General features: G+C 53.7%; 1 protein-coding gene across 1 annotated transcript in view; it reads left to right on the plus strand.

Moving 5' to 3' along the window:
- Positions 1–8543: 8543 nt before the first annotated feature.
- The window catches only part of Kcnq4 (potassium voltage-gated channel subfamily Q member 4), a 51707-nt gene continuing 46724 nt past the window's right edge, over positions 8544–13526 (plus strand). Inside the window, exon 1 of the mRNA XM_057784737.1 lies at positions 8544–9130. Within this exon, the coding sequence (XP_057640720.1) occupies positions 8817–9130 (314 nt within the window). The 5' untranslated portion in view covers positions 8544–8816. The remainder of the gene's footprint in view (positions 9131–13526) is intronic.

The following is a 13526-nucleotide window of genomic DNA, read 5'->3' on the forward strand; positions in this document are numbered from 1 at the left end:
GGCTTTTAGAATTTCCTCTTTATTCTTGATATTCTACACTTTTGAATAAAATGTGTCTAGATGTAGTTTTTTGTAATATCTTACCTATTTAGGCAGTTCGTAGACCTTCTACTGAAAATTCATGTTTCAGTTCTAGAAAGAGCTTGGTCATCTTCTGAGTGATGAGCTGTACACTGGGGTCCCCATTTGTTCTGTGATAGTTCTTCTTTCGTGTGTTTAATTCCCTTATTCTCACGTCATTCTGAAGGATTTCCCCAGTTCTAGCTTCTAATCAGTTTTCTTTCTTCAGCTCTATTTACTAATGTATCTATTGAGTTTGTTATTTTTCAATGTCAGTGTCTTTGATGCCTTAAAAATTCTAGATAGTTGTGCCTGCTTGGTGTCCTTCGGGTTTTGTTTTATAGATGCTGATTCTTCCTTTATCTTTTTGAAGACTTAACTACCAAGCTTCTTTTTAGACTTTCGTTTTCTCTATGTCTTTCTTTAGGTGTGAATTCTCCTATGGGGGGAAATGGTCCTCAAGTTATTACACTGCTCATCTGTTATAAAGTTTGTTTTTGAGGTCATTTCCAACACGTTTTCCTGACTGCTCTCGAGTGTAGCTGTCACCCCGAGGAGTGATTTCTTGAATGGATGTGCCCAAGCCATGGGGGAGTAGCACCTACCTCAAGTGTCTTGGCTTGGCGTATTTGCATACCATAGATCTGAGTCTCCAGGGCATATGGGCCCGCTGAGGTGTCACATTTACCTGGTACTCTTTCTACCTAAAGCTATGGCTGGCAGGAAGAGATGGATTAGCACCACCCCAGTTCCAGCATAGGGGTCTACCATAGCCCCTCATTCCACTCATGTGGGCCAGCTATACCTCTCTCCTCCTTAGAACAAGGAATAAATCCTCTAAGGTACAGCTTCCACTCAGGGATGCTCTCTTGCCTCGCTCTTAAGGAGCTCTTGATCTTGCTTTAATGCTTGGATAACTATTGTTTAAAAAGATATCCCACAACTCTCTCTTTGAAAAGCCCACACCCATGCTCTGGGGTGTGCCTTTCTTCCCAATCATCTTCTTCCTCTTAACCTTTGTGCTGAAAATGTATATTTAAAACATCTTTTCATGCCCCCCCCCCGTTTATATACAAAGCTGGAGGTGGTAGTTCATAACTGTAATTCCAGCCCTTAGGAGGCAGAGGTAGGAGAATTTCAGCAAGTTGGAGCCCAGTTTATGGTGAATTTCAGACCAGCCATGGTTACAAAGTAAGACCCCGTCTAAAATAAATACATACATAAACAAAAAGAGAAATGCAGCATTTGTCTCCCATACCTAATATTTCAAGAAAAGGCTTCTGTCGATATTTGATATTTGAGGTCAGAGACAAAGAAGGCTCCAGAAGCCTAAAGGAGCTAATCCCGAGTTCGACCTGGAAGTACTGTTCTCTATGCCTCTCAACATTGTTGCTGAACCTCTTGCTTCTTGTAAGAATCCCCTGAACTCCTACCTCCCTTACCAAGTATTAACCATCCCTCATCTGAATGTCCTCCCCTGCCACTCAAGGTCTTCAATCCCTTCTACTCTCAAAATCTACCTCCTAATATAGATTTATTTTGCCAGGAGAGCTAGCTAGCCTGCTTGCTTGCTTGCTTTATTTGTTAGTTTGTACTGGGGATTGAACCCAGGTCCTTGTACATACTAGGCAAGTAGTCTACCAATGAACACATCATCAGGCCTGTTTTTGCATTTTATTTAGAAACAAGGTCTCACAAAGTTGCCTAAGCTTTGTCTGTTGGTTTGAAAGAAAATAGCCCCCAAAGGGAGTGGCACTATTAGGAGGTGTAGATTTGTTGGAGTAGTTATGGCTGTGTTGGAGGAAATGTGTCACTGTGGGGGTGGGCTTTGAAGTCTCATATATGTTCAAGCCGTGCTCAGTGTCTCAGACCATTCCTGTTGCCTGCATATCAAGATGTAAAACTCTCAGCTCCTTCTTCAGTACCATGTCTGCCTGCACACCACCATGTCCTATCATGATGATAATGGACTGAACCTCTGAAGTGTAAGTCACCCCATTAAATGTTTTTCTTTATAAGAGTTGCCATGGTCATGGAGGCTCTTCACAGCAACAGAAACTCTAAGAAATTGGTACCAGAGACTGGGGTATTGCTGTGATAGGCCTGATCACCTTTGGACCTTGGGACTGTGGATTAGAAAAGCTGTCAATGGGCCATAGTGGTAGAAGCATGGAAGACAGTGATGCTGGGTGTGATTTGATCTGTGGGTGCCTGGCTCAAGAGGTTTCAGAGAAGACTTTTAGGATGTTACCTGAAGATCATTCTTTTTATTCCATTTCTTAATCTGTTTATCTCCTTGAATACGGGACTTAACTCCATTCCATTTCCTGACGCTTCTTTTCTCCTCAAATATTACATTTTTAAATTTACTTTGCCCACTTTGCTCCTTTTTATTATAAATTCTCATTAGAGTTCCCACTAGTAACCACACAATGGAGCCTATACTAGGCTGTTCTGAGATTTCTTCTGCCAATAGAGGAATTAATCTAAAACTCTTCACTTTAGCCTCAGGCAGACTCTTTAGACAGGGGCAAAAGACAGAGTGGTGACCTCAGGGCAAGATTGTACCCAGTTAAGTTTCCAGCTTGTGAAATGGAATTAAAGGGAAGTTTAGAGCCAGGTGTGGTGGGCATGACTTTAATTCCAGTACTCCAGAGGCAGAAGCTGGCTGATTTATTTCCGAGTTCAAGGCCAGCCTGGTCTACAGATCCAGTTTCAGGACAGCCAAGCTTAGGTAGTGGAGGAAGCCACTGAAAACAGGAAGCTGGCGAAGATGTAACTGAATGAGGAAGTCATGTTCTAGTCCTAGCAAGCACAGAACTTGGCAGTTTAGGCCACGTGGTTCTGGTTTAGAGTCAAGGATAGGAGAAAGGCATTATGGGACCTTCCTCCAAGACTAAAGAAAGTTGCTTAGTCCAGGCATGTCTCAGAGGTGTCCCTGCATGGAGGCCGAGAGAATCCATTCCATGAAACTGTGAAGGAGAGGACTAGATTGTCTCAGAGACCCCCCAAATGGTAGAGCTGCCAGTCATGGGGTACCAGCCAAGGAGAGCAGAACCAGCCCAAGAGAAGTGTGTTGCAGTCAACAAAGCTGAAAAGAGTGGAGATCTGAAAATCACTCTCACATCAGAGATGCAGAGTTTGGAGTTTGCCCCGCTGGTCTTTTGGTCTTGCTTTGACCCAGTGTTTCCTCACTATGCTCCCTTTCCTACATTTTGGAGTGGTCATGTATATTTTGTGCCATTATATGTTAGAAGTGTGTGATCTGCTTTTTTATTTTTATTTTACAGGGGATTACAGTTCAGTAATCTCAGAAAAGACTTTGAACTTTAAGACTTTTAAATAAATTTGTGACTGTTATAGACTATGGGGACTTTTGAACTTGGACTGAATGCATTTTTGCATTATGATATGTTGATAAGCCTTTGGGGGCCAGGGAGTAGAGCCTGGTGGTTTGAAAGCAAATGGCCCCCAAAGGGAGTGACATTATTAGCAAGTGTAGCTTTGTTAGAGTAGGTATGGCCTTGTCAAAGGAAGTGTCTCATATATGCTCAAGCCACACCCAGTGTCTCAGATCCCTTCCTGTTGCCTGAATATCAAGACGTAAAGCTCTCAGCTTCTCCAGCTCCATATTTGCCTGCATGGTGCCCTGTCCCGCCATGATGATAATGGACTGAGCCTTTGAAACTGAGCCTCACCATTAAACATTTTCCTTTGTAAGAGTTGCCATGGTGTCTCTTCACAGCAATAGGAGCTCTAACCAGGTTACTTACTGGCCTTGAACCCAGCGCTTGTGATCTCCCTGCATCAGCCTCCTGAGTAGCGGGGACAACAGATCTGAGCTCCAGAAAGTGGCTCAACATAGCCCTTCCTCCTTCCTCTGTATTCTCCAACAGTTCGACTGTCCTAGCGACTCTTGCTGAGACCAAGGACCTGCCAGGAGGCCCCAGGACTATGATCATCTGCATGGCCATCCCTCCTGCACCTAGGGAAGGGGATAGAGTCTCAAGGACAGAAGAGTTCTGCAAGCTAGGAATGGCTCTTACCTTTGTTTCTGCACCCCCCTTCTCCCTCTTTGTCTGCTTCAGGTGCCCTACTCCAGGCTTAGAATCAATGGGGATTTGCTTTTGCTGAGCTCAGAGATACTCCTCCCTCCCCCCTTTCTGTGGCTCTTAACTGTCTGGCCAGACAAGCTTGGTATAGGGGAGGAGCAGGTGAGTGATACCCCAGGTCTAGGAGAATCAGCTCACTAGTCCTCTCTAGTTCTTCTGATCCCTGGGTGACGTAATCCTTCTGTTCATTCTGGGTTGGGCAGGGAGAAGAGAGGAGGCCTCCACATCCCTCAGTGGCTTCCCAAAGGCAGTGATGTCATACTGCCGTCCTGTGAGCGTCCTCTGCCACTTCTCACCTGACCAGTAAGACACATGTCTCCTATTTGTACGACACCAGCTGACCTGTGGCTTCATGCATTATTGTGTCTGGCCCTCCTGAGCCCTGCTCTGCTCTGTGACTAGCTCAGGCCCTCCTGTCTGCTATCTGGACTCTTCAGTCTGGTGTTCAAGGCCTCTGCCCTGCTAGCCACACTCCTCCCTCCCCTGTGCCCCATCCCAGGCCCTGCCTACTTACACACACTAATAGTAGCCTAATGCTCTACTGGGCAAGTCTTCAGCTGGCCTGAGGCTGCCCCACAGGTATGAACCTCCTGAGAACCCAGCTTGTTTGGGAGATGCTGAAGGAGGAGCAGCATGAGCCTTGCTGAGACAGAGGTGATAAAGGCCATTCTTCTCCAAGCCTCTCCATTCCTGCCCCAAAGAAGGCTCCCTTTGTTACTGCTAGTGACAGCTTCTCTCTCCTGGGCCTCCAGCAATCTAGCAGCCATAAGAAAACTCAGGGTATGCCGGGTGATGGTGGCGCACGCCTTTAATCCCAGCACTCGGGAGGCAGAGGCAGGCAGATCTCTGTGAGTTCAAAGCCAGCCTAGTCTCCAAAGCTACAGAGAAACTCTGTCTCGGGGAGAAAAAAAAAGAAAAGAGGAAAAAAAAAAGGAAAGAAAGAAAACCCAGGGGAAAGTCAAGTGAGGTAGCACACACTAACCCCAGCACCCGGCGATGGGCAGGTGAATTGCTATAAATTCAGGACTGTGTAGCCAGCTGTGCAGGGAGACCATCAGAGATGGAGGAGAAATAAGCAGGTGGGCGGAGTCTGAAGCCCCCCCCCCCCCCCCCGCCTGCACCATTCTTGATCATCTTGTGATTCCGTCTATTAAGAAAGGACTGCTGGTGCTGACAGGGGCTGGAAACTGCTGAGTGAAGCCAGCCCTCCCATTCCAGCAAGGAATTCGAGCCGTGAAATGTCCTGAGGTCATGACAAGAGTCAATACCAGGCTTGAACCTAACCTCCAGAACCAAGGTGCCAGCTACTTGATCCTTTCAGATCTGGGCATCCTACCCCCTGGCAGGAGCCAGTGCTAGAGATCCAGAATCAACTCCTCCAGTTCCTCCCCTACCCCAGCACTCAGGGCCCACATGCTAGTGCTGGGAAAGCACAGGGCACTGACAGTCCCAGGTCACCACCTGGTTGTGCATCCTTAGGTGCATCTCCCTATCTCTCAGCCCGTTTCCCACAAAGCACGGGACTGGATTCTTTGTAAAGGATAGGACCTGGCCCACAGCTAGTGCTCAGCAAATGGGAACACTCAGCCTCCCCACCCTTCCTCTTAATCAATATCTGCTCCATTGATGGATGGTGGAGACGGATGGATTACAGCAGATCGGGGAGTTTGGCCTGTTCTTATACAGCCCTGGAAACTCAGAGCCGGGGAGAAACATGGGGCAGGGGATGAACTGGACAGAGCAGAGTGGCTGGGTTACCAGGGAGAACGTTGCTGAGGGTGGAGTGGCAGGGATAGAAGGGTGAGCTAAAGGATGGAGTGGGGGAAGTCACAGCATCCATTACCCCATCTCCCTCTGTCAGGGAGGCCAGACCTGGGCAGCCAGAGACAGCTGTTTGCTCAGAAAAGTCTTAGTCACTCAAGGCTGCAGTGAGGAAAGTCCACTCTGTCATGTCCTGGGAATCCGGATGGGCACAGGAAGGCCACTGAGTGACTCTCAGAGTGGCCACCTGTCCTCTCTGGACTCTCTCCTGTGCCTCCTACACACACACACACACACACACACACACACCCCACAACATAACAGTTCAGCTTTGCCAGGTCCTCCTATTACCACCTCCCCACACCTCAGGGAGAACTCTGTGTCTCCCCTCTTTTCATATCAGTGCATGTGACCCACCCCTCCATGAGGTGCCTACCTGTAGACATGGCCTCTGGGACCCCTGGGAGTGCTTCGGAAACCTAACTTGCACTCCAGCTGGAACCACAGCCTTTACCTCCCCCCAGCCTTTGATGGGGTGCTCTCTAGAGCACGAGCTGGAAAAGTCATGACACCCCCCCCCGCCACCCCCTCCCACCCCCCCGCTGCCGCCATCTGAAGAACATTCTGCTCAAAAGAGGACAGGAAGCTCAGCAGTCCCCCACATGCGAAGAGAGACATAGGTTCACAGGTGATGCTGAACTAGAGGGTCAGATTTCCTGGAACAGACCCAATTTTAGATATTCTGAGTGCTGATAGGGGCAACCTGAATTCAAGTTCCGTCCTCCGTGGTGTCCAAGATCAAAACCTCAAACCACTCCCAGCGGCCACTTTCCATTGTGTGGCTTGAACCCTAGACTTGACTCCCACCCTGGGCCCCTCATGGAGTAGTGCCGGTTACAGTCAGGGCAATGCCATATATGGGGAGGGGATCCACTGGCTTCAGTTATAGGGAGGAAGACTCCATCTAGCCCCGGCACTGCATCCGTAGTGGGGCCCTGCGGTCTAGAACCCTCCAGCCGTCAGTAGGTCAGACCATGACCTACACGGGGGCACCAAGTTCTGTGCTCTCCCAATGGGAGAGATCCAGGTCAGACCTCAGAACGCATCCCAGCTGGGCAGGTGGGGGAAAGGTCACTAGGGGTTGGGGGTACGGCTGGCTGCCAAGCCTAGCTTGGGGATCTCTGATCCTGCACGCCCTCCCGGCCCACAGCCCTCCCTCCTGCTCTCCCCCACTGACGCTCAGCAGATCAATGCTGCCTTTGCTGACAGCTGAGAATCGAGCTTGCAGCCCGCCCCCTCCCCCCTCCCCGCCCCTCCGGCTAGCTATGTCCCCCGAGATCTCTCCGAGGAGGAGCGGGGAAGAGTTTGCTGCGGAAGCGCTTCACCCTGGGGCAGGGCCCGCGGTGGGAGCGGCTGGTTTGGCCACTGCTTTAGGCTGGGGAAGAGGGAAGGAGGGTCAGCAAACCCGAATCACACCACCTAGCACGGGGCTAAGGGAAGGGGCCAACCAGCCCACACCTGAAAATGGAGGTCAGGCACTGAGAACTTCTGCTGGAGCGGGTTGCTCTTAGAAAAAGTCCAGTGGGACACCAGAGGCCTTTGGGAGGGCTCTGTCCAGACCCCCAAACATTTGCTCAGTGCTCACTTCTCTACTTCCTATCTGCCCTAAACAAGTTTCCCTGGATAGAATGGGAGAGGGGGGATTCCCACGGAGGCGGGGATGGAGTGGGGAGATGAAGGCAGGGCTGTGATCAGGGGAGCGCCCCCTCTGCTCAGGGTGGTCAACTAGGGTCTCCTCCTTCATCAACAAGAAGGGACGCTTCAAGGAGAGACACATCTGGGCCCAGCTGTGAGCTACACCGCCCCACACGTCTCGGTAGCTGTTAGGGCAGGTAGCCGCGGGAGAAGCGACAGCTTCTGTCCCAACCTCACTCAGCACTCCGCGAACTTTAAACACCCTGTACAAGAAACCAAGGGCACAACCCGACGGGCACACCTCGCTTACACCACCCGTCGCGCCGCACTGCCCGGCTCACTCATCTTCACTTCCTTCCTTCCATCCTTCCTTCCATCATTCCTTCCTTCCTTCCTTCCATCCATCCATCCATCCATCCATCCATCCATCCATCCATCCATCCATCCATCCATCCATCCACTCACACTGAACCCACACAGACCCACGGGTAGCCTGGTAGCGCGCACAAGTAGGCACTTCTCTGGACACAAATACACACACCTTCACTGTACAGTATGAGTGTCCCTCGCAAGACCGCGGCCACAACTCCACACTCCACGCCCCACTTTCCACAACCACGCACGAGGCGTCCCAATCTCTCTCCTCAGCGCCGACCACCAGGGCCACCACTAGTTAGTATATGCCCGACCTCGATGCCCCTCGTGTTGCCAGCGCCACGCGCTCGGGGCCAGCACACACCGACCGAGCGGACCGCGCGCCCTGCCCCGCCGCGTAGGGCACAGGTCCCCTCCCCGCGCTCGCCTCTCTCTCTCTCCCTCCCGATTTGGGAAGGCGGCCGCGGGGCGGGCGGGGGAGGGGCGGGGCGGGGCGGGGGAGGGTGACATGTGAGCGGCGCGCCGGCGGCAGGTGGAAAGGCGAGCGGCATGGAGCGCGTAATAAGAGAGTTGGAGTCGGAAAGAGCCGCCCCAGTCGCCGGGGAAGCGGGCGGTCAGTACGGGCTCCCGCGGCCCCGAGGCTCCGAGCGACCGCCCCCGGTCCCCGCACGGCCCCGGCCCGGCCCCTAGCCCCCGCCGCCCGCGTGCGCGCCCAGGGTCGCCTCGCCGGCCCGGGGTTCGAGCCATGCGCCTCTGAGCAGCCCGAGTGCGCCCCCGCCCCGCAACGCCCCGGCCCCCTGCCCGGCGCCGCCCATGGCCGAGGCCCCCCCGCGCCGCCTCGGCCTGGGCCCCCCGCCTGGGGACGCCCCCCGCGCCGAGCTGGTGGCGCTCACCGCCGTGCAGAGCGAACAGGGCGAGGCGGGCGGGGGCGGCTCTCCGCGTCGCCTGGGCCTTCTGGGCAGCCCCCTGCCGCCGGGCGCGCCCCTCCCTGGGCCGGGCTCGGGCTCGGGCTCCGCCTGCGGCCAGCGCTCCTCCGCCGCTCACAAGCGCTACCGCCGCCTGCAGAACTGGGTCTACAACGTGCTGGAGCGGCCCCGCGGCTGGGCCTTCGTCTACCACGTCTTCATGTAAGTTGGGGAACCCAGCGCCCCTTCGCGTGCCCCGCGTGAGCCGGGCTCCTTTGGGGACCGCCGCCCCCGCTGGCTCCACCTCCTGCCTCTGCCCCGCGGCAGTCCCTCAGCCCTCCCTCTCGGACCTGAGTCCCCTTTTTGGTCCCCCAGCTTGGTCCTAACCCTTGATCTCTCAGCGCTGACCCCTGCTGCCCTCGCGTCTGACCTCTTCTCCCTTCTCTCCTTACTTTCATCCTGATCGCAGAACCCCTTTGCTCTGTCCCAGCTACTCTGCGCTTTCAGCTTCTTGCTCATCTCTGCTCTACCAAGTCTGCGAAGCCATTAAAGTGGGGCTCTTTTCTTCAAGTCCCCCCAGCTGTGTCCCCTAGCCCCCACATTTTCCTGACATCTCTTCTCAGGCTCAATGGCCATGTTGTGCTCCCACCTGGTCCCCTTGGAGATTTCCCTCTTCAGAAACAGGCTGTGCCCAACTTAGGACTGGCTTCTGATTGTAGGTGGCTAGGGTCCCTATGGCCCTGACAGGCCTGTGTGCTGTTCCCAACTTTAACTGTGTCTTCATTAGCCTTGCCCTGCACCCTCAACTTCGAAACAGTGGAGGCAGCAGGCTGTCCCGACTGCTCTGGCTGCCCTGCCCTGTCTTGTCCTGCCTTGCCCTGCAGGCTGGGCCCAGCTCTCCTGCTTTGCTGGCCCGCTGTACTAGGCCTGGCTCTGGGCATGGGGAAAAAGAAAGAAGAGAGGGGTATGTTTGGAAACAGTGACGCTGTGGGGCCCCTCCTTCCCTCAGCAGGCTCCTACAACTTTCAAAACACTGACCCCTCTTGGATGTAAAGAGTGAATTTTGGCAGCTCGTTAGGCGGTCTTGGGGGAAGGCCTGGCCCAGCCAGGAACATGAGAGGCCCAGGCCATATCGGTTAATGGGCTGGGCCTGGCACTGGGATGCTTAGGAGTGTCCGGAAGGGACAGTGTGCTGCTCTTAAGTCCCCTTACTACTGCCAGTCTTAGGGTCTCCTGGGCAGCCCGCTTTGTCCACCTACTGGCCACTTCACAATTTGTGTGTCCCTCTGCTAGACTTAAGTTTCCCCTTGTGTGTGCCTGTCTGTCTGCCCCACAGCCTTTCTGTCCGTCTGTGTCCACGCTATGTGGGCCTATCCAGTTATTGATTTCGATGCCTCTGTGTCTGTCATCTGTCTATCTACATGGCCACCTGCCTGGCTACCCTTTTGCCTGGCTTTTCTTACCTGTGTCTTTCTACTTGCCCCCCTGGTGTATGCTCACCTGCCTCTGCCCCACGAGAATGGGGGCCCACAGAACCTTGGAGAGCAGAAAGTGGCACAAGGAAGAATAGAGGAAGGGGACTTTCTATTGAGGTGGCAACTGTGAATTTCTGCAGGATGTAAAGTCAGGTTTTGGGTCCACGTGAATGATCAGGAGCACCCACATCTCAGTGTACCCCAAAACAACTGGACGAGCGTCTGCTGGATGTAGAGACTCAGTGGAGTGGTAGAGTTCAGTGCCGGTGGGTTAGGGGTTCTGGTGCCCACTGAATGTGATACACCGGAGCTAGAGGTACAGCTTACGGGTAGAGCCCTGGTGGTGGTGGTGGTGGTGGTGTGTAAAGGATAAGACACAGGCCACAGATGTGCCTTCCAAAGTTTCCTCCCTGGAGGTAACTTTTCCAAGCCAGCTCTGAGCCTGGAGATATCATTTGGCTCTGAGCTTGGTTCTTCAGCCTGCACTCCTGTCCCCAGAACAGTCACCGAGATGAAAGCAACCTAACACAGACCTGCCACTACCATGACTCCTTGGAGGGGCCTTCTCTTCCTCCCAGGAGCTAAATCTGACGACACCTTTGCCCCACATCCGGCCCTTTCCGGATGCCAGGAATGCCCTGGCTAGAAGCACCTATGTCCTGAGCACTTGGTCTAGGAGCCCAGGGTGGAGGCATTCCTTGGAGCTCTAGAGGGAGAACATGGCATGACAGTGTCTGGATATTTAGGGATCTCAGGGTATTGGCTGTGGATCATGGAGGTCAGGGAGACCGAGATGCCAGGAGACCCTTCCTATCAAGTGTTGTGTGATAGTGTGTTAGCTTTAGAGTCTCTCTGAGCTTTAGTTCGTAAGCCATCAGAGCGAGCGGAAGTCCCACAATTTGGGCTTTCTTCATGGATGGGCTAATGAGTGGGAAAGAGTCGAGTGAACTGCTAGGGGCTGAGTGGGAGGAATGGGTGCTGGGGTCGGGGTAGGGAAGGAGCTGACACACAAGTATCTCCTGTTCTCTATGGGGTCCAGACATGGAGTTTCTCAGTCTCTCCACAGTAGGGTCTTGCGTTCTTGTTAACTCCCACCGTCTCCAAGTTGGGGGGGGGGTCCATACATAGCATCAGTTAGGACCTGTTTTCAGAGACCTGAGCCAGTGTGATGGGGTTCCCACAGAAGAGCTAGGAGAGAGGACTTGGGAAGGAGGGGACTGAGACACCTTCCTCGTCAGTCAGCTGGTCTCCCAGGACCCGCACCGTCCGTGGCACCTAGGAGTGAAGTCGGCTTCTCTTGCTCTCAGTTGTGCCCCTGGGAGATGAACAGTGCCTGTCCTGTTTCCTCCTTGTTAGGTTCACCAGACCCTTCTCCACTCTTGCTGTCTCGAAGCCCTTTGTCCTGCCACTCTGCCCTCTCACCCCGGTGCCCTGTGAACTGGTGAGCATCTCCTTCCTCCTTGTTCCCTGCGCTCTGTGAAGTCCTCTTTACTGGACTCCTAGGGCAGACTCACTCCCTGTGGTATTGTCCAGACCACACGAGCACCTGCGGAGCCCCAGCCTACTAGGGGCTACAACAGAGCCCTCCTTCCCCCAATCTCACTGCGCCTCCCTGGCCACTGTGACGTTCTCACCACTCAACCCTTGCTCCCAGCCCCCAGCAAACTTCTCTAAGTGAAGGTTTAAGGCTCTGTAAACATCCTCCCTCAGCCTTGTCCCTGGGGTCAGAAGCTGTGGGAATGGGGAGGGGAGGAGGTGGCCACGGCTTCTGGGGCCTGTTCATTCCTAACCCTGGAGTACCCCACCCGAACCTTCTACCCCACGCCTGTGAGACAGGCCTGGACTAAATGTTATCCCCACACAGGACACCCAGACCGGGTCAGTTCTTACCCACAGTCTCACTGCCCCGTTCTGCCTCTGAGAAAACTAAGGCTCTGGAGACCAAAATCACGTGGCAAATCAGTAGCAGATGCAGGGAGGCCAGACCTTCCGTCCACACTCCCTGTCCAGAACCATCCCTCTGCTCTCTGAGGTCACCTGATGTGACACTTGGAGTTCAAACTGAGATTTCTGACTCTGTGTGGATGTTCACCCTTCCCAGCCTGATGAAGTGGGCCCTGTTATCCTCCCCAGCTGACAGACCAGGAAAGCGAATCCCAGGAAAGGAAGGCCATATAGTTCACAAGGAAAAGCCTCAACCCAGAGCTGTTATCCCCAGCTGCATCAGGCCCCTCCAGAGCAGCGCACGCCAGCAGTCAGTGGGCAGTGACAAGATTTTATAGACTCGAGTGGAAAGTACTCGGAGGCTCCCAGGGCAGTCAAGCTCACCGCAGCCCACAGATGTTACAGGTGGCCCATGCAGCAGCATCCAGAAGGAACTAATGTCCCACCTTCTTGCTGGCGTCAGAGACGGACATCTGGGCCAGGACAGACCAGGGCGACTTCCTTCATGCAGTTTCTGCCTTTGCTTTCCTAGGGCATCAGGCTACCCCTGGTCAGCCTAGGGACCGTGTAATTCAGTGGGACTGGCATGGGCTCCTCCTGTAAGGCCCCCTGAGCCGCTTTGCCCAACCCTGCAGTGTGTGACTACGGGACACACTCCCCTCCAAGGTCACACTTAGCCTCCCAGACAGCACTGCAGAAACCTGATGCTCCAACACCTTCACGCCGTGACTGGGAATGACTTAGAGTGTGTGACCCATGGCAATTTTGTGCTTGTTTTTCCTTTGCAAGCAGTGTGTGGGGGGGTGACCATCGCTTTCCCTGGCACCTGCTGCTCCCCACTTCTGGAATTCTGGATTAGGCCGCTGCCTGTCTCTAGCACATTTCTTCTGGTTGAGGAAGCCCTGCTGGATGTCTGACTGCAGACCCCACTGCTGAAGAAGCCCATAGCCTTACAATCTTGGAGTCAGACATGCTCGAGGAGGTGGTTATTCTTTGGCTGGTGGCAGCACTTTGAGCCATCAGAGTCACTGAAGTGGCCCTGGGAACAGGGGGAGGAGGCTCTGGGGCCTGCCCTGAAGGATCCCTGGGAGGAACTTTCCCTACTCCGGTTCTCCTCAGTGCCAGACCTGAACAGCTCTGCTGTGGAGATTGAGGGTTGGAGGGAAGGGGGGAGCTTTCCAGTTCCCCAGAGCTAGTCC

This window comes from Chionomys nivalis, chromosome 11 (assembly GCF_950005125.1).
Source record: "Chionomys nivalis chromosome 11, mChiNiv1.1, whole genome shotgun sequence".
In the NCBI taxonomy this organism is placed as follows: domain Eukaryota; kingdom Metazoa; phylum Chordata; class Mammalia; order Rodentia; family Cricetidae; genus Chionomys; species Chionomys nivalis.